General features: G+C 42.0%; 1 protein-coding gene across 3 annotated transcripts in view; it reads right to left on the bottom strand.

The window, feature by feature from the left end:
* ADGRL4 (adhesion G protein-coupled receptor L4) overlaps window positions 1-19,704 on the bottom strand; it is a 110,877-nt gene extending 91,173 nt beyond the window's left edge. For 2 of the 3 annotated variants that reach the window (XM_039485384.1, XM_039485385.1), the window contains exons 1-2: window positions 19,547-19,702; window positions 16,524-16,673 (exon numbers count right to left, since the gene is read on the bottom strand). In XM_039485384.1, coding sequence (XP_039341318.1) covers window positions 16,524-16,673; window positions 19,547-19,568 — 172 coding nt within the window. In that variant the 5' untranslated portion in view covers window positions 19,569-19,702. Of the gene's footprint in view, window positions 1-16,523; window positions 16,674-19,546 lie in introns of all 3 variants that reach the window. The other variant, XM_039485386.1, reaches the window with a different exon arrangement.
* Window positions 19,705-23,969: the final 4,265 nt, after the last annotated feature.

The raw sequence follows: 23,969 nt of genomic DNA, 5'->3' as shown, positions 1-23,969 counted from the left end.
GAAAAATGTCCCTCTGCGTGCATTGCAGCTGATAAAAATTGCTAGAATGTTTTTTCTCCATTTACTGATGTTAAACATTGTACTGTAATAGTGTAATGTCCTTATGATTTACTAAATCTCATCAATAAGGAGGAGATTATCTGCTTATTTAATTATTGAATCTCTTGTGGCAGAGGAGCCATTACCACTGCCAGATCTAACTCATTCATATAGTTCCCTCCCTAATTAAAGGGTCTTTGCAATTTCAAAATAAGTAAATCAAAAGTAAAAACAGCTAGCACACATGGGCATAAAATGAAGGGCTAGATTTTTCATGGGATAAGAAGGAAGATAATTTGTCATGGGATAAGAGGGAAGATCCTTACATGGTCTGAGAACTGGTTAAAAGACAAGGAACAAAGAGTAAGAATAAATGGTAAATTTTCAGAATGGAGAGGGGTAACTAGTGGTGTCCCTCAAGGATCAGTTCTGGGACCAATCCTATTCAACTTATTCATAAATGATCTGGAGAAAGGGGTAAACAGTGAGATGGCAAAGTTTGCCGATGATACTAAACTGTCCAAAATAGTTAAGACCAAAGCAGACTGTGAAGAATTTCAAAAAGTTCTCACAAAACTAAGTGACTGGGCAACAAAATGGCAAATGAAATTTAATGTGGATAAATGTAAAGTAATTCACACTGGAAAAAATAACCCCAACTGTATATACAATATGGTGGGGGCTAATTTAGCTACAACCAATCAGGAAAGAGATCTTGGAGTCATCTTGGATAGTTCTCTGAAGATGTCCATGCAATGTGCAGCGGCAGTCAAAAAAGCAAACAGGATGTTAGGAATCATTTAAAAAGGGATAGAGAATAAAATGGAGAATATTTTATTGCCCTTATATAAATCCATGGTACGCCCACATCTTGAATACTGTGTACAGATGTGGTCTCCTCATCTCAAAAAAGATATACTGGCATTAGAAAAGGTTCAGAGAAGGGCAACTAAAATGATTAGGGGTTTGGAATGGGTCCCATATGAGGAGAGATTAAAGAGGCTAGGACTTTTCAGCTTAGAAAAGAGGAGACTAAGGGGGGATATGATAGAGGTATATAAAATCATGAGTGGTGTGGAGAAAGTGAATAAGGAAAAGTTATTTACTTGTTCCCATAATATAAGAACTAGGGGCCACCAAGTGAAATTAATGGGCAGCAGGTTTAAAACAAATAAAAGAAAGATCTTCTTCACACAGCACACAGTCAACCTGGGAAACTCCTTGCCTGAGGAGGTTGTGAAGGCTGGGACTATGACAGGGTTTAAAAGAGAACTAGATAAATTCATGGAGGTTAAGTCCATTAATGGCTATTAGCCAGGATGGGTAAAGAATGGTGTCTCTAGCCTCTGTTTGTCAGAGGGTGGAGATGGATGGAGGGAAAGAGAGCACTGATCATTACCTGTAAGGTTCACTCCCTCTGGGACACCTGGCATTGGCCACTGTCGGTAAACAGGATACTGGGCTGGATGGACCTTTGGTCTGACCCAGTACAGCCGTTCTAAGTTCTTATTTTCAATTGCACCCACAACCAGGACCATATTTTCAAAACAGCTCAACTCCCATTTGGGCACCTAAATAAGAGCTAGATTTCATCAGTGCTCCACTCTCAACTTTTTGGAAATCCTGGCCCAACCTATAGGTACATATTCTATGGCTGTTGTGGCTTGTAAAAGTCATCTGCAAGTCACTGCCCCGTTACATTATAGTCAACATCAGCACTCCCTCAGTGGACTTATGATGGAAATTTGGCACATCATAATGATCATGATTGTTATTGATTCAGTAGTTCCTATCACTGAAGGGAGAGTATAATTTATGTGGAAACCAAGTAAATCAAAGGGGATTTTTTTTTATCATAGTGCCACAGAATACAGCTAAAAGCTGACCCAAGAGCTACTATCTGAGTTCCCTCACTGAGGGTCAGGTGTCTGCTCTGCTAGCCAGAAAATGCAAAAGGGGGACTCAGTTGTTTCTAAACAAAATGAAGGGGGAACCCTAAAATCTTGTCCGGACAAGCCATAGCATGCATCCACTCAGAAGAGTGGCTCTGTTAATAGATGTCAACAGCACTCGAGTTTCAGCCTGTACCTGCCGACAGGCCAGCTAGCTTGGGTTTAAAACACCACCACACTTGAGCTAGAGGTTTTTGTGGATGGATGAAAGGCAGAATAGGGACAACACTCGAGAGCCCAGTGTGTGAGAACAAGAAATCCAGTCCAGATGCCAGTTGGAGTACCCCCACGGCAAGCAGCACTTGGCAGTGCACGCAAACCAAGAGGATATACAAAAAGTTCAGCTAATGAATGTTTTCTTTGCAGCACACAGCTGTGTAAATATTACCTCAATATCTCCTGCCACATCCCTCTCACTTTTAGACATTGTGTGTATAGTGATACAAATGAACTTAGCATTTTTGTAGCCCACTGTTGTATCCTGACACACCTAGGCCATAACACGTTTGAGCTCTTAGCCCTGCCTGTGAAAACAATGATGCCACGTGATGCCTATTTAAAAGCAGACTATGATTTCATTTGTCTAAAGACGGCTTTACTGAATCATGGAACTAAGTCTAATAAAATCTTAATCATATTTACAATTACTGCACCAAGATTTGCATGACACCCACTTATTATACTGTGGAAGATAAAAGGAGCTGAGCCAGGGCCGTGCACCATTTACAGCTGCAACCCAAGTTCATTTCTATTCGGATTAACCTACATGAGAAGCTGTGTTAAGTTATAGAAACTTTCCCCAAATCTGCTTTTAAGTCAATATTCAATTGAAGCTATTTGCCTTTCCTATTTTCTCTGTGGTTGTTATGGAGATAAAATTCTCTCTGTATGCATGATGTATCCTTTATACAATAGGACAGTGAAACTGACATTTTTGCATCACTCACTGTTTCAAGACAGATGCTTGCACCATCGTGGATATAAATGATGAAATACTCTACTGTGCTTTTTGGCTGGACACAAGGGTTCTGATCCTGTTGGTTATAGAGCAGTCTCAACTTCCACTCACTTCCCCTCTACACTATGTGCTAATTTTGGGCCAGTGGAGCTGCATAGTACAGATCCAGTCACCCCTCCACAGGCTCTGCACTACCTCCCGTATTCCTCTCCATGATGATTTATTTAAGTGAAGGGAAGCTTCTGCTGTAATGTGACCTCTCCATACACATGTGGGCTGTGGGAAGAATGGCACAGCCACCAGCTATGCTAGCTCTGTAACTGTCTGGGGACTCTATCCCATGCTATGGACTCCTCATCTGGGGAGATGCTGGTGGTTTCTGCCCTCTTCATGCTGGGGTGTAAAGGAGTGGAATGGGAGTGGTGTTTCTCTGGTCAGATGGAACAGGAATGAATTTTCAGAATTCATCCTTTATTTGGCCTCTTGCAATTTGGCTGTTCATTGGCCTTTGCAGAGCAGCTTCTTAGGGATGAGAAACAATCTGTTACACTTTCAAAATTCTACAGACTAGCCTCAAATCCTTTCCAGGCACTGTTTGCAACAAATAAATATTAATATATAAACATGCTAGTCACCATCTATACTTATGCCCTCCCTCAAAGTAACTTGTTTAGATACCTGTCTATGTGAATAGCTTTCATTATGAATAAAGCATAAAAGGCAATGCACATCTGCAAGAACTATTTTTCTATATTGAACATCTCTAACATAAATAAAGATTGGATTTGACTGTTTTTGAACAAATAACCATTTATTATGGAGGATTTTCAGCCAGTTTAATTTTCTATTTTGAAGAAACAAGATCCTTGTGTCAAGGTAACAAATGGGTTACATTAAAGCATAACTAAAATAATGAGACTATCTGCCACATTGGTTTACAGGACAAGGTGGGTGAAGTAATATTTTTTATTGGACCCACTTCTGTTGGTGAAACAGACAAGTTCTTGAGCTTACGAAGAGCTCTGTGTAAGTTCGAAAGCTTGTCCCTCTCACCACCAGAAATTGGTCCAATAAAAGATATTACCTCACTCACCTTCCCTCTCTCATATCTTGGGACTAACATGGACACTACAACTGTGTAAACAACATTGGTTTACCAACCATTTCAGACCATCACACTTGCCTGAACCTAAACCGGGCCAAAAATTCAGTCCCAACATCAAACAAACATAACATTGAAAAACCACCAGAGAAATACTCTGGGCAGGTTTCTGCCAGGCAGGGTTGCTGCTACATGCCATACAACTGGTGCACTTTGCCCCTACGCTGGGCTGCAGAGATCTTCTCTTCACAAGGCAATCCACTGGCACAGAGGTTCTTATGCCAGGGTCAATCCCCCTCCCTGTTGCTGGCACGGTATAGAAGAATGTGAGTGGTCAGGATACCCTTTCACTACATGAGTTTTCTGGTATTGGGAGGGCGGGAGGCTAGCAGAGAGTGTAAATTAGAAGAGCCTCAGCCAAAGGTGTCCAGTTCTGTATACAAAGGCAGCAGGATCATGATGTTGCTCAACTGAGCCTTAGACTTCCTCTTCCTTCCTTTGCACTGTGTCCCGCACAACTGTAGCTGTGGTTCTGTCCCTCCATGTTTATTCAATGTTAATTCACCCACAAATCTCCATTTTTAAAATCATCATGAATCTCTTAACCTTAGCTCTAAATCCCAAAGTAATCACATAAGACCCTACCCATTAGACAATAAACAGAGATTATTCAGTTTCCTTGTACCACATCAAAACAGCAGCTTCCTTCCACCCAGTGATTACAGTTGTGATTAACTGCAGAGTTCAAGGTGAAAAAATAATATGGTTCCAAGCATATATGGCTTCCTCTAACCGCCACAAAACCCAGTGCCAGATATTTAAATTAGAGTATACCAAGGTCACAAAATCAATTTCTTATCAGCCAAAAACACACATACTATACATTTTATTTTCAAAGCATAATCTCCAAATTAAATCTGTGTACCTAAAAAAATATACAGTGAAAAAAACTAGTTCTTGGTTCCCTCACCCACTCAATAGCATTTTCACAAATGGCACCTGGCTTTGTGCTCTGTATTTAGAATACAATGTTTGGTTAGATTCTAATCTTCTTGGAGAATGTCATTATCTCTTTCTACGGCAAATAGAGGCCCAAAGTGTCAATTTCCTTCTTAAAGTCTTTTATCCATACAAGATTTATACAGGGTTAGACGTCCCATCTGCCAGTAGCTCAGTTGGCAATTTTTCACAGTCATACACAGAAAAATTGTGCACCAGCCTATCATCCTGGATAAATTACACATTTCAAATGAGGTTGTGTGCACAACACCACCACCTCTGCCCAGTTCATACGGGGAAAAACTAAGAACAAGTTCTCTAATGTTAAACTAGCTAAGTTATGCAATGGGGACACAATATATTGAACAGACCAAACCAGCCACACATAGAGAAATAATTTACATACTGGTACTTTATGGAAAACAGCAAGGTACCTGCACGAAAATGATATCATTCTCTTTCACATGTATAATTCTTTGGGATCCTACTTTAGCTAACACATTTTTTCTCAGCTCTCTGCTTAGCCACAAATACAACTGCGGTGACTAACAGCTGGCAAACTTTACTACTGTCTAAGTCTAGATACTGGATCTAAACATCTAAAGGTAATGGAAATTATGCAAGCAATTCCTTCCCATTAAACCCCAGTATACATTTAATCTTTTAAGAAAGTGTTAAGTCTTACAACATAAGTAAAACAATAGAAATTTTATATTTCTTTACATTTTCTTGTTAGAAAGATAACTTCATATTTTTGTTCCAAATATTTTTTCTAGGGAATATATAGCATGTAAATTCAATTTCATAAATATCTGTATACACATAAGTGTATACTCAAATATACACACATTAATACATACACACATGCTGGAAATACATACCTTCACTTTATTTCAGACAAACAAGCTAGTTATACGTATTTGTTACTTCTGGACCTTGGGACCACTTTCCTTTTGATACTAGAGATACCAGATAGAAAATCATATCTTTGGTAGACACAAAGTAGAGCAGACTCTAAGATAATACATTTACAGCTTCTTAAATGAATTTTCCCACATCCTCTAAACATGTAATATGTTGATTGATTTTAGAGCCACAAAACAGGATGAAAAGGATCTTTCTTAGAGAAAGGAAGTCAGAAACACTTGGCAAATGTTAAAGCACATTTTTAATTAAATAAACAAGTATTCATCCATATTTGGATAATCAACTTGAAGGTTGAGGAACATTTCTGAGAAGGGGAAACTAACGCTTTTCTATCACATCAGCTACCCATCTTTTTTTTTTAGCTTTATTCAGAGGCTATCAGAAGCAATTTAGAAGAGTGTAGGAATAGGATTAAAGATGTGAAAAGAGGAAGTTTTGTTCCTTCTGGCCCATTCAGAAAATTCACGTACTGAACTTTACTCATGTTCAAAGTATAATTTCAAATGAAATAAAATACAAACAAAACAAACAAAAAAGGATTTTTTTTCTGTCATCTGAAAGATATAGAACTTGTAGAACATGTAAAATCTCACCATTTCTTCACAGTAGCCTGTTTCATAGGACCTATTTCCATTTTAAATATGCACCCTAGCCAAGAAACAACATGCCAAATTATTTTCAATTTGTTCACATCCATCTGTCTACTGTTGTTTTGTGTGATGATGAAATAATGACAAATACAAATGTTTAGGCCCCAATAATTATGTATGTAATAATAAATATTACTTAGTGCTTGTATAGTGCTTTTCATCCGTAGATCTCAAAGTGCTTTTTCAAAAGTGGGTAAGTAATTGTGACCCTGGTAGCTCCTTAATGCCAACTGGCAGAGTACCCAACATACTGTAACTCATATCAGGCCTGACACTGTCCCCAGCACACTGTTGTCATAATATGTATCAAAAAGATGTCTTGTTAGCAATCATACCTAAACTGGTGATGTGCTGGCCCCGAAAATCACTGTGCGATGTATGTATGGGTTGCATTCAGGGAGTTATATATGTGTGCTAGAAATATGTCCTTCAAATGTGGTTGAGAGGCAGTGCATACATTAAGCCTGCCCTAGACAAGGAATATGATTTCCCCTTTCTGACTGGCCTGATAACAGGCAGAGGACAATTAAATTAAAGTACATTTACATTTAAGGTAAACAACCCCATCAAGCTAACAAGCAGGGAGAAGATAGTTTAACGATCAGGGGACAGAATCTGCATCCCAGGAAGCCCTGCTAGCCCTTGAGTCAGAGACAATGGACTCTGGGTAATATCACAGGAGCAAAAAGACGCTTTAGGAATCCATCACTCAGGGAACATGGGGAACTGCATCCTCTGAGCCTGTGAAAGCTGGATCTCCTGGCCAGGAGGGCTAGGGGCTGCTGGTAAATTGATGTAAGTAAGAAGACTGCTTAGACAAAGATTGTAACTTGCTCAACTTAAGTTTTAGTCTATAGAAAACGTGTTTTGTTTTGTTTGTAACCATGACTATCTCTTTTTCCTCTCGCTTCATATCATGTAAATCTCTATTCTTTGTTAATAAACTTATTCTTAGTTTGACCATAAACTATCTCAGTGCTGTTATATTGAATTACAGTGTGAGTTCTCAGCTAAGCTAACAGGCTGGTGTGCACTCTGCTCTTTGGAGGCAGTGAACTTAATAATTTCTGAGTATCTACTGAGAGGGAGCTGGGCACTGTACACATATGTCTCTGGGGACCTGGGGTTCACTGATCGTTGCCACAAAGGCAAGGTTTGACTGGCAGAGTCTTGAGGAGTATGCTGGTAAAGCAGATGGGCCAGTGTGGCAGGGAGCTGACAGTCTAATCTCCAGCAAAGCTCACTTTTGCTGAGACAGGGGGATAACACAGTGGCTGACAGTTCTGGGTGTCCTTAGCAGAACATCACAGAGAGGTGAAGTGATTTGTCAAAGGTCAACCTGCAAGTCAGTGGCAGAACCAAAAACAGAACCAGATCCAGTGACTGACTCCATGCCCTATCCTCTGTACCACTCTGCCTTTTGGTATGAGGACAGATATATGTACTTGGTTATTTTTCAGCTAATCTATCATCTGGATCCTTGCAGACATGTGGCTTATTCTGAAAGAATGAACAATAATCATATATTTTTTTAAAACCTCATCCAATGAGTTGGATGACATACACTGAACAAAATTTTAAGATCCAGGCCGGCATCTTTGTTGGAATCCCACACAAGGGTCTTGCATTCCAACATCCCTTTGCTTCACTGCCAGCTCTGTTCTTGTCAGATAGCACAGATTAAAACTAACATGAATTCTTAGTTACCTCATCCTGTTGGCGCCCAAGAACAGGGCCAGCAAAGACGTGAAGATACGATGTAGTGCGCTGGCTCACACCACATGCACATCCATATCCACAATGAACATAGCATATCCTGGGTTTTCCTCTGATGTCTCCAGTCAGCCACTGAGGATGTTAAGACTGGGTTGGCTGCTTGGGAGAGCTGATGAGGTGAGTGTAGCGTTTTTTATTTTTGTTTTTGTTTTTTGTGAAGGCAGAAATGCAAATAAATAAATACATTTGAAAAATCAGGTTTTATGCAGAAGGTCATACTTTGGACATCTCAGCCCTGACAGCATCACTTTAAAAAAGACACAACTAGATAATTTGTCTTTTAAAGTGTTGGTCTTTTAGATAGGTAAATATAGCATCTTCCATTAAAGGATCTCATGTTACAATTATTAATAAACAAAGCCTCACATAGCACCTTGGGAAAGGAAATATGATTATTCCCATGTCACAGCTGGGAAAATGAAACAATGTTGGATAACACGCCCAAGATCAGAGGCATGAAACATTTCAATAAATATATTTTTTTCTATCCTGAATTTTCTTCTTCAGATTTTATATTGCTCATCCGGAATCACATATTTTCTTTAGAGAGGAGCCAATAATATAGCCTCTGTGACGGCTCATGTACAGAAACTCTTCAGGAGAAGTTGTGTCTGCCTAAATCAGCTCCATGCCTGTGTCTGCCTTTTTTCCGGGGGTCAGAAATAGACCCAGCCCAGCCATCCTGGCATGCTTTGAGAACGCTCTGAGCATGTGTAACCCACACACACCTGCTGGGTGTGTTGTTCTGTCCCATCTAGTGGCACCAAGACCATGTTGAGAGAGAGAGATTAATGAGTCTGCTCTGCAGCCTTAGCTAAGAGCCAGCTGGCTTTTAGCTCATGCTGTAGAGGCTCATGCACTAAGCTCCAGAGGTCCCCGCTTCAAACCCGCCCGCTGACAACAGGGGTCTGTCAGCATTACACATGCTCAGTATGCCTCAAGTTTGCTAATGAAACTAATGTTAGCCCATGTGGAGGAGAGGACTGGACACATCACTCCTTGGGACTCCTTCACAACTCCATGTTGCAGAGCTGTGCTTCAGGTCAGCCTTTCCAGCCTCCTTATCTGCAAGAAGGATTGACCTTCCTAGGTCAGCAAATTCCAGAAGAACCCTTACATTCTTTACTACGTAAAGTACAGAATTTTAACAGAAGCACAAAGAAAACTTGAACCACAACCATGTGCTGTATACCAAAGCCAGGCACCTTATTCACAAGACTATGCACACTTCACTCAGCTAGCCCCTTCTCCCAGGATCAGTCTCCCAGGAGGACCCTACCTAATAATATGAATGTCAAAGTCAGCCAATATTAATGCAAAGAAAAAAATAAAATTGCTTTCAATAGAAGCTAGGGTTCATAGCTAGAAGCAATGTGTCGGAACCAAGCTTTTCATGGCTTCAGATCTTCATGAACAATGGACTGAGGACTTGATACTGCAAACTCCTAGTCAAGTGAGCAGTCCTTGCCCATTGACCTCAGCATAACTATTCATGTGAGGAACAGTTTGCAGGATTGGGACTTTATTTCACTTTCATCTTATTTATAGCTAAGAAAGCCTGAGCTGCTGTGACAATGATGAGGAGGTGTAGTACCCAAATGGTGGCCTACAGAGGGCAGCACATGGGCTCACAGAGGGCAGGAGTACACACAATGCTGCTGGGGACCCAGGGTGTGTACACTTAGTGACAGCCCCTATTACATTTGTACAATGTCCTTCTTCACAGACCCACAGCCTCTGGCTAGTGCACAGGAAGTGTAGAATACTCTGAGTTGCATGCATGGATGCCAGCAATAGTGCCTCCTACCTTTGCACTACTAGGACATGATCAATCACATGGCTGTATCCTGAGCAGGTGCATTGAGGGATGATTGAGCAAAAAGGGTTTAATAGATTTCAAGGCCAGAAGAGACCATTAGATGATCTAGTCTGATCTTATGCATAACACAGGCAAAATAATTTTGCCCCATTACCCCCGTATTGAGCCTAATAACTTGTGTCTGATTAACGCATATCATCTCCCAACATCTCTGCACTATGCTAAAGCTACTGTAATTTGTCCTTTATGGTTTCTGGTTACTGATACCAGTGACATGGATTTAGAAGTGGGTGGACTGGATCCTTTACGTCAGTGGTTTCAGGCTTTTTGGTAAACACAGAAGTAAAAGCTTTGCGACATTTAATGATGCGTATCTGCTTCTAACAACAAAAATGATCCTTTGCTGGGCCAGCATTTAGACTAGACTGTTTGCTGCTAAAGACCATCTTTTTATAGAATAAAATGACTAGAGACAGTGGTTTTATAGGGTCATGTTACTTTATAAGGAAAAATTTCTCTGGAAACCATACACCTATAGTATACCATTTAATGACCATAGGGACACTGATGAATCAAAATGAATTCAGTGACTGCCATGAAGGCTGGATGGTGGAATATGATAACATCACATTAGGGTGATAACCTGGTGTCTTACAGGAGAGATCATCTTCAGAGTTGGCTAAAGCCATAAAGCCAGCACTGTGCTTCTCAATAAAACAAGACACATTAAAATATATCTACATTTGGATTTCCAGTAGGCTTTCAATTTGATTTAGCTGAATTTAGGTAAATTACCAACAATCTAACAGGGCTTCTGTATTTTGGTATAAAATATTACTTTACACAGGCTGTGATTCTAGAAAACTGATAAATATTACTCTATTGCATATTGGACAGAGAGACATGATAGCTTTTCAGAGCCCTGTGTCCTACTAAAGTTTTAATGTTGTCTTGATGGCATCATTCCCTTCTCGCTATGTCTGAAAAAACTGCATCTACTTTACAAATAAGATTGATTCATCTTTTAGAAGGCTAATTTTCAATGGACATTTAAAAGGAAATGTGGGGGGGATACTGGGTTCCTATTTTTCCTGCCTGCCTGCTTGGAACAAACAGCACTGCAGCATTTTCCTGCCATATTTTAGAAAGTTAAAGTAAACACGGTGATCACACTGTTTACTTTAATTTTCTGCAGTGTGCCAACAAAGCCGCAAATTGGCAGACAGCATGCAAGAGGCAGCCAGTGTTGAAATGATAGAGCTGCTTGAGAAAGCTTAAATGGTGCCAGCCCATTTTTCTCTCTGTTTTAAAAATAAAAGATTGACTTCCATTAAGTTTCACTTCCGCACCCTGCTTTTCTCCAAAGGTCTAAAAGTTTTTTGGAATGGAGGAAGTCAGGATTACAAGCAACATGTAATTTACATGGCCAATTCTCTTCTCTTTAGCTTGTAAGGATGTTTTGTGTACAAAAGAAAAAGGTCACCCTTTTTATAAAAGAAAAGGATTTATGAAAGTGGCAGATATAGTCTAGTTATTTGTACAAAATCCACAGAAATCTTGCATGAAAGGAAGTTAATTCTCTGATAAATCAGTCCTATTTGGTTATATTTTTACCATAATGCTAGCGTCATGCTTTACCTTAATGTTAGCTGTGCAAATTCAATTACAGATGGAAGGAAATATGCAGCTAAAGCCACATGCATTATATTCAAAATATACTACTATATATGCCCCCAAAGCGAGCCCTAGAAGGAAAATGGTTACATTTTGAAAGGTCATTCTCTCTGCATCATATTATAAATAGAGAGTTAGAGAAACAGATCTTTTACAAGAAATAAGAGAAATGTAAGGTTATTTTGCAGCAATGTAGTGTAAAGTTTGAAAAAAGTGGCTCATCTGTAGCTTTCTGGAAGATTATATTCAGACAGAATTTATCACTGTGTAAATTATAGTGCTAATATATAGAAGATGCCAGATCCAGCAAACGGTCATTCCCATAGCTATTCTCACTCCTACACATATTCCCACTGAAGACAATGGGACTAGCCATGGAAGTAACATTTTGCAGGATTGGATGAAACCGTGCTTCCTGAAGATTCAAAACATGACCTAATTGAAAATGTCTGATATCTAGTGGGAAAAAATCCACACGGTTCTAAATGGATAATTATTTTAAAATCCATGATTTTGACACCAGGAAATTAAATTCATATATATGTGTATCTTTATCTAAACACAGTGAGTCCAATAATTTTGTGTGCTCTGCAGTCACTTAGCCAGCTGGCAAAGAGAGGACAAGTTAACTAACAAACCCCATTCCCTAAGGTATACTGACATCAGTGATTCATGATTGATCAATGATAGTGCTAGGAAATAAGTAACAGGACTATATTGCCTTGTGCTCCACAATAAACTCAGAGGGAAATGTCTAAGTGTATCACATTGAAAAGACAGACTTGGCAGGGAAATAATTTTTACAAGAACTTAAAAGGTGTTAAAAGCAACTGAGTGTAAAGAGACAAATTAAAACCACTTAGAAATAATTGAGTATGTCCCTTTAAATAAAGAGGGACAGTTTTATATAAACTGACTTGGAATTAAACTGACAACGGGTGTGTTTTGATGTTAAAAGCATTTTACAGAGAGAAAATCATATAATGAAGACAAAAATGGAGCTTGAACTTCTTTTTCAAAAGAAACAGCTACTGTGCTTTGGGTGGTTATCAACGGAAAGATGCAATACAGAGGAGAAGATAGGCTTACGCAGTGCAACATTATTCATGTTAATGACAGTAATTATGACTGTTACAACCTTTCTAAATAACAAAAAGGGCTAAAATTCTTACAAAATGGCATTATATGCACTATTTAGAAAAAATGCTTATGTTAACGCATGATTGATGGTCTGCTTTGAAGGTGACTGAATTATCATCATAAAAGCCTAAAATTATTAATTGAAGAGAAATGTGTAGCTTTCTCTGGAATAGTAGAAACCTGTGCTGCATGCTTTATCTAGAACAATAAGATCTAATACATCATTAAACAACTGCAGCTTTGCTCTACATTTTTCAGCTTTAATCTAATTATGATGGGGTGAGGCCTAACTATGTTTTTAATCCTTTTTAGAGCCTACCCAATTAAAATGGAATGAACTTGTGTATTCTGTTATAAGAATACATATATTGTTAACAATGTTCTGCATAACACAGCCTCTCTTTCAGGAAGAACATCCCACATATGAACTGCCCTATTAAGCTGGAGGGTAAGTGACTTTGGTGGTTTTAGAGGTGGTTTGTTATAGAAACTGTTGGTCTCACTTAACTGAGGCTTCTAAGGGTATGTCTACACAGCAAAGAAAAACCCATCAGGCTCAGGCTGTGGGGCTGTTTCATAGCTGTGTAGACTTCCGGGCTTGGGCTGGAGCCTGGGCTGTAGGACCATGGAATGGGAGGATCCCAGAGCTCAGGCTCCAGCAAGAGACTGAAAGTCTCCATAGGAACGAAGCAGCCCTGCAACCTGAGGCCCACAAGCCTGAGTTGGCTGGCACAGGCCAGTCGCGGGCTTTTCTTTTCTGTGTAGACATACCCAAACAGTCTTGATTTCACTGTGATGCACCATGAATCTGCCTGGAAGCTGCCTTAATTGAACGCTTTTAGGAATTTGGTTTGAAGGATTCAGCTTGCTGACACTTAGGGCTTAGCTACACTACCTGCCAGATCGGCGGGCAGCGATCGATCCACTGGGGGTTGATTTATTGCGTCTATGCTGAGCGCTCTCCCATCGACTCTGATACTCCATCAGAATAAGGAGCGCAAGCGGAGTCGACAAGAGAGCGTCAGCTGTCGACTTACTGCAGTGAAGACACCGCGGTAAGTAGATCTAAGTACGTCAACTTCAGCTATGCTAATCACGTAGCTGAAGTTGCATATCTTAGATCGATCCCGTGCAGTAGTGTAGACAAGCCTTTAGCATAACTCTATATAGCTAATCAAGCCCGACGCTTTGAGAATAACTGATACTTTTGTCTTAAACTGCAGCTGGTGTAAATGGTAACCAATAAGTATCTCTCTGTCTTTGAAAGGGGGATTTTTTTTAAAATAAACAAAATATAAACATTTGAAATACCTTAGATCTTGGGGAGGAAGGATAGTGAAAGAACTTTGCTGTGAATTTAATTGCTGACTCATAATTGCTCCTCACCAAAAAAATATCAAAGTGACATGATAATGAGGCAGAAGGAAATGTGAGTTGCAAATAATATTAATTGATTTTTTTCATTGAATAATTATTCACAAATAGAGGTCTTGATTCTGCAAACATGTATGGAGCATTGAAATCAATTAGATTAACTGATCTAGTGGATAGATCATTGGACTGGGATTCAGGTGACCTGGGTTTTTTATCACTACAATTTTTCATTAATTGATCAGTTATATTTACACCCAAACGTTCCCTAGACACATGCAGGGAAGGCAGCTTTCCCAGGCAAGCACATTCAAGTTCTATGCTTTCATAAAAAGAAAGAAAATTTCTAGCCTTTAGGCTCATGAACCTGAATCACGGACAGGGGCGGCTCTAGAAAGTAGGCTGCCCCAAAGTGGAGTGGAGCACTGCGCGCCCTTCCTCGCCCCGGGTCTCTCCTCCTCTCTGCTCTGCTCTGCTCTGCCTGCCGACGACGGACCTGCCGCCGCAGTCAGAGCGCGAGCTCAGCCGAGAGGGAAGGGAAGGGGGGACGCCGCAGTCATGCCGCGCAGCGGTCCGGTCCGCGGTCCGCCTGCCGCGCAGCCATGCGCAGGCGAGAGCCACCACGAGCCCATGCCCGCCCCGCCGCCGCCCGGCCGCCCCAGGCGCCGCTGGGGCTGCGGCTGGGCCCCTGATCACGGACTCCCAAGTGCAGAGATTTTTCTTTACTCTGCTCACAGCTAGCTCCAGTGCCTTTGTTTCTGCTCAGAGCTTTGCCAAGGTGCACTAGGGGAAGCTCTGACCAGAGTCTGGTTACTGGTCACGACTGCTATTAAAGACGTAGTGAACAGCAGTGAAAACTGACAAGAATCAGGTCACAGTGCTGCAGCTGGGCATAGCTTGACGAGCAGCAGAGGCAGGCACTACAACTCTTTAATGCAAAGGGCAATTCACAAATGAAGGCTGGGGGAGAGGAAGAGTATAGCGACCTCACTTGCAGCAGCCTGAAAGCAGAGAGAGGGCTAGAGTAGCAGGACCTAACCTCTTTCTCCACATATGTTGCAGCAGCCCAGAATGCTGAGAGTAGAGATTGGGATGGGAGAGGGGAACAGAGAGAAAGAGAAATTCCTTAGCCCTTCCAGCAGCCAGAGAGATATGGCCAGGGGTGAGGGAAGTTTCAAAATAATCAGATACCTATGAAAGATGGAGTCCCCCAGGGACCAATTCCTGTTAGGAATCCCAGCATACTTCCCTTTCCAGCAGCTGGGTGAAAGGAGGAACATTGGCCTGTCAGTTATTAATATTAGGTGTCTAGAAAAGTTGCAAAGCCTTATGTGCAAGTGGATCGGTGTGAAGGAGTGTGGAAGTGGCAGTATTGCCTATCCAAGCTTAAAAAATACTGAGTCAGGCCCCTCCAAAGTCATGTCATTGGCTTAAAATCCAAGAGATTGGCTTAAAATAATGTATTTAGGACTCTTTTTATTTGTCTTCTGTTTTATTAGTCTTTAGGGTTCACTTTTTCAAGCTTTTCTCCATAGAAAGTTATTTTTTTTATTAAAGTTGAGATTCTCACATAATCACAGGGCTCCAGGATCTGGGGCTTTAGGAAAAAAACATCAGATGATATGAGAGTTGGTAGCACTGAGGTGGGCAGCAGTGGAAAAAGGCAGAAAATCAATGTAGGTGATCTAAATAACCATTCTTTCCATAAATTGTGCACTTCTATTCTTGTAATCTTTTCAGAGCGGTGGGGGGAAAGGAGGACAGAAGGAAAAATAGCTGAAAGTAACTTGTGAAAAATATATAATTATCTATCATAGGAAAGAAAAGACAGACAAAGTAGAACAAAGTCCAACAGGGAAAGCAGGTCAAATAAAACAAGAGAGATGTAATATGGTAAATTACATTAAAATATTAGATAGAAAGTTGATTGACAAGTTGCAGTGAAATACAATACCCACTATTAATTTAAATTACCACGGATAGCACTTCAGTTTTTTAGCCTTGGTGGCATGTCAACATAGGTATTATTCTGGTTATAAATTTAGTCGTCAAGCTAATAGATACTGGGTGTATTTTTCATGCCCTCTAGCAATGTACATAGGTAAAATATGTTTACCGTGACAGGAAAGTATGCCATTTCCTGTGAATCCTGGGACGCAATAGCAGCCTTGTACTCCACCCTTAACTTCACACTCCGCATCTTTATGGCACGTCATGTTGCAGTTCGGAGAAGTGTAGCCATAGTCCAGCAGACTGGACACAAACACTGAAACAAATGTAAACCGTGTTTGTTCGTTTCTAAAATGCATACTGAATTCTAAAATCAGACATCGGCAGGACATACCCAGCCAACTGGGGGCGTTCCAGTAATCAGAAACATAGATGAACACAATATGTTAGGGAAGATTCAGCACAGCTTTTATAAAGGGAAGTCATGTCTCACCAATCTATTAGAATTCTTAGACAGAATTCTAAACCCAAACATGTGGACAAGAGTAATCCAGTGGATATAGTGTACCTGGACTTTCAGAAAGCCTTTGACAAGGTTCCTCGCCAAAGGTTCTTTAGCAAAATGAGCAGTAATGGGATAAGAGGTAAGGTCCTCTCATGGATCAGTAACTGTTTAAAAGATAGGAAACAAAGGGTAGGAATAAATGGTCAGCTTTCACATTGGAGAGAGGAAAATAGCAAGGTCCCCAAAGAATTTACACCGGGACTAGTGCTGTTCAACAAATTCATAAACAATCTGGAAAACAAGGTAAACAGCGAGGTGGCTAAGTTTGAAGATGATACAAAATTACTGAAGATATTTATGTTCAAAGCTGACTGTGAGGAGTTACAAAGGGATGGTACAAAACTGGGTGATTGGGTAACAAAATAGCAGCTGACATTCAATATTGATAAATGCAAAGTAGTGCACATTGGAAAATATAATCCAAACTATACATATAAAATGATGGGGTCTGCTCAACGTGAAGCAGCAGTCAAAAAAGTTAACAATGATAGGAACCATTAGAAAAGGGATAGATAATAAAACAGAAAAAATCATAATGCCACTATATAAATCCATGGTATGCCCACAACTGGAATACTATGTGCAGTTCTGGTTGCCCCATCTCAAAAAAAGATACATTAGAAATGGAAAAGGTACAGAGAAGGGGGAAAAATGATTAGGGTATTGAACAGCTCCCATAAGAGGAGAGATTAAAAGGACTAGGACCTGTTCAGCATAGAAAAGAGATGATTTAGGGGGGATATGGTAGATTTCTATAAAATCACGTGTGGCATGGAGAAAGTGAATAAGGACGTGTTATTTACCCTTTCATATAACACAGAAACCAGGGATCACCCAATGAAATTAATAGACATCAGGTTTAAAACAAATATAAGGAAGTACTTCTTCTTTCAATGAACAGTCAACCTGTGGAACTTATTGCCAGGGGATATTGTGAAGGCCAAAATTATAACTGGGTTAAAAAAAGAATTAAGTAATTCCAAGGAGGATAGGTCTATCAATGGCTATTATTCAAGATGGTCAGGGATACAATTCCATGCTCTGGATGTTCCTAAACCTCTGACTACCAGAAGCTGGAACTGGAAAACAATATGATTCAATAAATTGCCCTGTTCTGTTCATTCCCTCTGAAGCACTTTGCATGAGCCACTGTTAGAAGACAGGACATGGGACTAGATAGAGCATTGGTCCAACTCAATATGGCCATTCTTATGTTTTTATGTAAACATTAAAGAATATGGTACCACTGAAGTGGTACAAAGAATTGAAGCTCCAGTCCTGCAAAAGCTTACTCAATAAGACTACTTACATGCTCAAAATTCAGTAAGCATTTAAGCCTTTGGAGGATTGGAACCTGTGTTCAACAAGCTTAAAATGATGATCAACATAAAAGGTACATAGTGGAGTGGGGAAAACCTTTGAAAGATTTTCAAAGCTTTCTACTCCTTCCTAGATGCAGATGCAGATAGTTGTCTTTGTATTCAGAATTATGCATGGAGTGTAATCCAAACTACCTAACAATAACCAGGTGAAAAATACCAGTGAGAGTTCCCCAGATCAATTTTTAAACCATGTCTACCCATATCTAGTTAACACAGAACATAGTCACAATCTGAGCGAGGATTAAATTCCCATGGAACAACATTTGTAGCATTATCATTTGAAAAAAACCTCCAAATTATTTTTAAAAAAGCCTTTTTAAACAGCATGTCTGTGTTCCAAAAATGCTACCTTCTATTTTCTCTCACTAAATGATTCCTGAATTAAGAAGCTGCTTTCCCATTATATACATGTGTATAGTTTTCAACACAAAGAGGAACTGCTGACTTTGATGAAACTAACAGTTCACAAAAAATTATACATGCCAACTGACATAAATATATATAATTAAGAAAACCAGGCAGCTAACACTGGAGAGGAAAAACATTTCCGACTTTGTACTTTACAAACCATTAGAAAGACATAAGGAAAGTTACAAAACATAAAGCCCCTTCTTGGTACTCCCTTCCCCTGCAATTCTGCTTCTCTCTACAAAAATATCATGCTGAATATTTGCTAGCCTAGTGTTACAATTACACCTTTCACTGCCCCTGAAAAGTTCATTGAAAAGTTGCTTTACTGGACAAAAAAAATTCATGAAAAACTCTAAAAATTACATATTTGTTTAAAAACTATATACAAACCAAATCAATCCATTTCCTACCAAGTTCCATCTTCTTGCTCATTTATTTTTACTGTTCAGAGCATCTTGCAGATATCGGAAGCAAAAAAGCTAGAGGAGAAGTGAAGTCCAACATCATCCCGAACCAAGACAATCAATAGCTTTGGTTTTACAGAGCAGATTACAGAATGAAATAAAGGCAAACACTTGAGGGATTCTGAGAGTTAATACCTATGGCCTTTGAGATGTTGGGGTTACCCTGATGAGATGGGATAGTCAAATGCAGCAGCTGCACTAACCAGAGTTATGGGAAACTTTTAATCATTGTTACCCATGAGTTTTCCCTTCAGCTGCCACTGACTCCGTCCTTTGCATAGCCCCTGCAAAGTTGTCCCCCAGTTTCATCTTTCCAACCCCTGTTTTCCACCTGCCCCTCACTTATTTGGTAAGGAAAATCACCTACCTAGGAGAGGGAGTAGTTTCATTGGTGGTGCTGCTATGCAGTGCTTGGTGTTGAGCCCCTGTGTAATAGAAGAACCTGCCCTGCCTTAGAATGTATGAGCATGTGCGAAGTGTCTGCACACGCCCATTAGGAATGTGAAACCCCAGTGAAGCTGCTGGCCTTACCCTGCCCTTTACCCTGAGCCTCATTTCCCCCACAAAAAAAACTCCTTAGTGACTCAGGAGCTGGGGAGGGAGGGTAGAGAAGAAGAGGAACAGATCTACAGGGGAAGATAAGGACCAGATGAGAGAGCACAGGGGAATAAGCAGGGGTAGGTATGGAGGGGATGTTGGAGTAGATCGGGGGTGAGTAGGCTAAAGGAGTAATTTGAGGGGCTCAGAGGGCAGTGGAGAGATGGAGAAGCAGATTGTCGCTGTGAGGCGGTGGTGGAACAGATGGTGGGGGAGGACGGTGGCAGGCCAGATGCAGAACAGATCAGTGGCAGGGAGAGTGGAGGCAGTTTAGGTAGTGGAGAGGGTGTGGAGCAGACCAGGGACTGGGAGGGTAGCAGTCGCAGAGTGTAAGGGGTGATGGATGGTGGCGCAGATTGGAGCAGGGGAATACTGGACAAATCACAGAGGATGGGAGGAACAGACAGACAGAAGGGTGCAAGGGGTTGGTAAGCAGCTCAGAAGCTGCTGCATGCCTCCCCTGGCTGTTCCCTGTCACAGCCCTAACACCCGTCTCTGAGAGAAGACCCCCACTGACTGCAGTTGCTTTTGTCCCTGTTGCTTTCCACATTTTAAGGGACGTCCTAACTGCTGCCAGGCTCTGTCACTTTAAGGGTAACAGCCTGAGAAAAAGTACAGGAAATCCACTGAACTCTGCTTTGTGAGGAAAACAAAGACATGGAGACAGGGAGGAAGGAGGCAGGAAGGCAAATACATGGCTGGGAATGTCAGGAGTAGAGGGAGCCAGCATTTCTAAGGATTTATGCGACTGAAGCAGAAAGTTATGCAGCAAGGCATATTCAGGAAGGTTGATTCAGCAAAGCACTTAGACACATGTTTACTGCTGATTGTCATAATCCCATCCCTAGTCAGCAAAGCAAGTGAATCAACAGGATTTAAGCATGTGCTTAAAATTAAACGTGCTTAAATCCTTTGCTGAATCAAGGCCTAAACACACAAGGAAGGATGGATTATTCAGACTAGGAAGATCATTATACAACAGACATCCTTTTTCTCCCTGGAAATTCATGATATCTTGAATTGGTCACTGGTATCTTGTCTCCAGCCTCTAGTTAAAAAAGGCAGGCCAACCCAGGAAATGTACCAGGCAGGCTAGAATACTGTAATCATCCCAGCTCAGACAGTATTGCTGAGCTACCTTGGACTAGGGTGACCAGATGTCCCAATTTTATAGGGACAGTCCTGATATTCAGGGCTTTTTCTTGTATAGGCGCCTAATACCCCTCACTCCTGTCCCGATTTTGCACACTTTCTATCTGATCACCCTACCTTGGACCCAGGCATAGAGATTAGAATCAAAGAAGGTTGGACCATAGGTTGAAATGGTAACTTCTGATGAATGGCATTGGATGTGCAGAGAGCATAAGGGAGATAGATGCTAAAAGCAGAACAGAAGGTGTAGGTTGTGAGGGAACTGAAAATGACATGAGGAATTCAGATCAGATTGAGTAGGCAATAGGGAGCCAGGGATTTAGGAATGTCTGAATGTGATCTTAATACTGGGAGATGTGGATTATTTTTGCAACAGAGTACTGGAAAAATTGCATAATGTGTCAATTGGATTCTGAAGGGAATAAGAGTGCAATAATCAAGGATGATGGAAGGATTTCTGTAGTGAGAATGAAAAGGAAAGAAAAGATCTCAGAGACATTTTGGAGATTAAACCGTCTGGATTTACTGATAGTGTCTACCAGTATGTGGGGATAAGGAGAAGATTGTCACATAAGAAGAGTAAAGTAGGTGAAACACATGAGAATATAGACACTTGCAAAATCTTCACTGTCATAGTTTTCTAAATCTGTTGAGAAAAAATTGGTGAGATATAATAAAAATATTAAGTTGATATATGCATGATCATGTCTATAGATAGAGAGGGGCAGGGGCATATGTACACATCCATGTACATCCCTGTGCATTTGAAAAGGACATTCAAATATATGACATGAGAAGGTGACATGGAGTGTCAGTGCTGAAAAATCTCTTCCGTTTCCCAACAAATAAAGAAACAAACATAAATGATTCATGAAAACATGGTAAAGAAAACATATACGTTCATTTTTATAATCCACATGAGGCTCAGTGCAGCTCTGGTTCTTCCCCTGCTCCTGGGACAGTGTAGTTTACTCCGGCTGGATTGCCCATGCTGATCCTGTTGGTATCCAGGAAGTGGGTGGGCAGAACCCACCCACTGCTTAAGGACTTCCCCCCCAGCCTAAGGGGAGGATCCACATGTCTGGGATTCCAAATAATTGCAGGGGACAACCTGATGGGGACACCAAGCAGAGAACCCCGGACAGCGCCCACTGCTCCTCAAAGGTGTCAAGGGAGCCAGCGGATGCCACCCAGAGGAACTCTGCCAGGGATGCGTGAATGGACTGAGGAGCGGAAATAGGCCCCACAGTTGCAGGAAATCCCATCAACCAACCTCTTCTCCCTAGTTTTGTAGATGGCCATTTTGGCCAGAGCTAGGAGGAGGTTGATAAAGAGGTCCTGTGAGGCCATGGATGGGGAGTGTGTAGATGACAGGTGACGGGAAAAGTGCAACCAAAAATGCAATAGTATATCCAAGAGGAGCCGAAATAGGGGCTGCAACCTTGTGCACTCCAGGTATACATGCACCAGGGTCTCCCTCATGCTGCCAAAGGAGCAGGTGTCTAGGAGTGGAGGGAACCATGCCAAGTACATGCCCGTGCTAACGGCTCCGTGAAGGAGCCGCCAGCTGACATCCCTAGCGGGCCTCAGGACCAGGGTGGAATATAGACTGGCCCACCAGGGCTCGTCACCCTCCAGAGGTGGCAGGAGGTCCCGCCACTTTGTGTCGGGGCGGGACACGAGGGTGAGGACGTGAAGGGTGTGGAGCATGAGCGTGTACAGATGTTTTTGTGGTGTGGTCCAGAACCGAACGGGCTGCAACTTGTGCAGCCGGCTCACGGTAAAGGGGTGGGAAGGCTGGGAAGATCCACAGGGCAGGGGCCCGATGAAACGGTCCGGAGGGCCTGGGGTGGAGAGTCAGCAGGGCGTGCCCTTCACAGGACCCGGTTGAGGAAAACCCAGGGAGTACGAGACCTGGAGAGCCCCATACACTGAGTGAGTGTCAGGGGATCCAGGCAGTCTCCCCAGTCGTAGTCCAGGAGGTCTCTGACTCTGGTGACTTTCACCAGGACCAACCTCTGGCGCACCGAGGGGACTCTGCCACCTGCACACGGAGCTGGGGGTTGTGTAGCAGGGGCTCCGCAAGGAGAGCCACCCCCTCAGTGGCTGCCACGGACTTGGTCACCGAGAGCAGTTTCCAGGTCTGGAGGAGGCCCTGGTAGGCCAGCAGCTCAGAGAGGTCTCCTGGAAGACCTCTTGGATGGAGATAAAGGAGCTGCCGGTTGTATCGGAGCCCTTGGGAGCGGCGCAGGAAGGTGTGCGCCAATACTCTCCACGCCTGACTACCTGCACCATACAGGAGCCTCTGCAGGGCCTGGAGGTGGAAGACGTGGACCTGAGTGCGCAGGCACCTCAGGCCCTGTCCTCCCTCCTCCAGGGGCAGGTGGAGGACCCCTGCAGAGACCCAGTGCAGTCCTGGCCAGAAGAACTCTAGAATCGACATCCGGAGGTTGGCTGGCAGGAAGCCTGGGGCTGGGACCAGGGTGTTGAGCCAGTGCCAGAGCATGGACAGGACTAACTGGTTGAGCACCAGTGCCCTCCCTCAGAGGGAGAGGCACTGGAGTAGTCCTGTCCATTTCCAGAGCTGCTCTACCACCCTGCCCTCTAAACCGTGCCAGTTCTCTGGTGGCGACAGATGCGTGGCAGAAAGGTAAACACTGAGATAGAGCAGCGGACCCCCGCTCCACCAAATGGCTTGAAGTGGTGGGAGGGAGCTCGCCTGCCACCCATCCCTGAGCACCAGGCCAGAGCTCTTAACCCTATCAACCTGGGCAAAGGAAGCCACCAAGTAGATGGCTTGGCAAGCCTCCACCCGCACCAAGTCGCCCCGGGACCACGAGGAGTATGTCATCAGCATACGCCAACAGGACCAGCCGTAGCTCTGGCTGATGCTGATGCTGATATAGCATGTATGATCTCTTCTTGCAAATGTTAACAAACTTACCTTCACATGCAGCACTCACGATACCTGTAAATAAAGGAGCCTCTAGTAAAGCACAGACTTAATAGTTAACTCATTGTCCACTAAACTAGCTATAGGC

This window comes from Mauremys reevesii, linkage group 8 (genome assembly GCF_016161935.1).
Source record: "Mauremys reevesii isolate NIE-2019 linkage group 8, ASM1616193v1, whole genome shotgun sequence".
In the NCBI taxonomy this organism is placed as follows: Eukaryota; Metazoa; Chordata; order Testudines; family Geoemydidae; genus Mauremys; species Mauremys reevesii.
The sequence above is the reverse complement of the archived record's forward strand: the minus strand, read 5'-3'. Positions and strand labels throughout refer to the sequence as shown.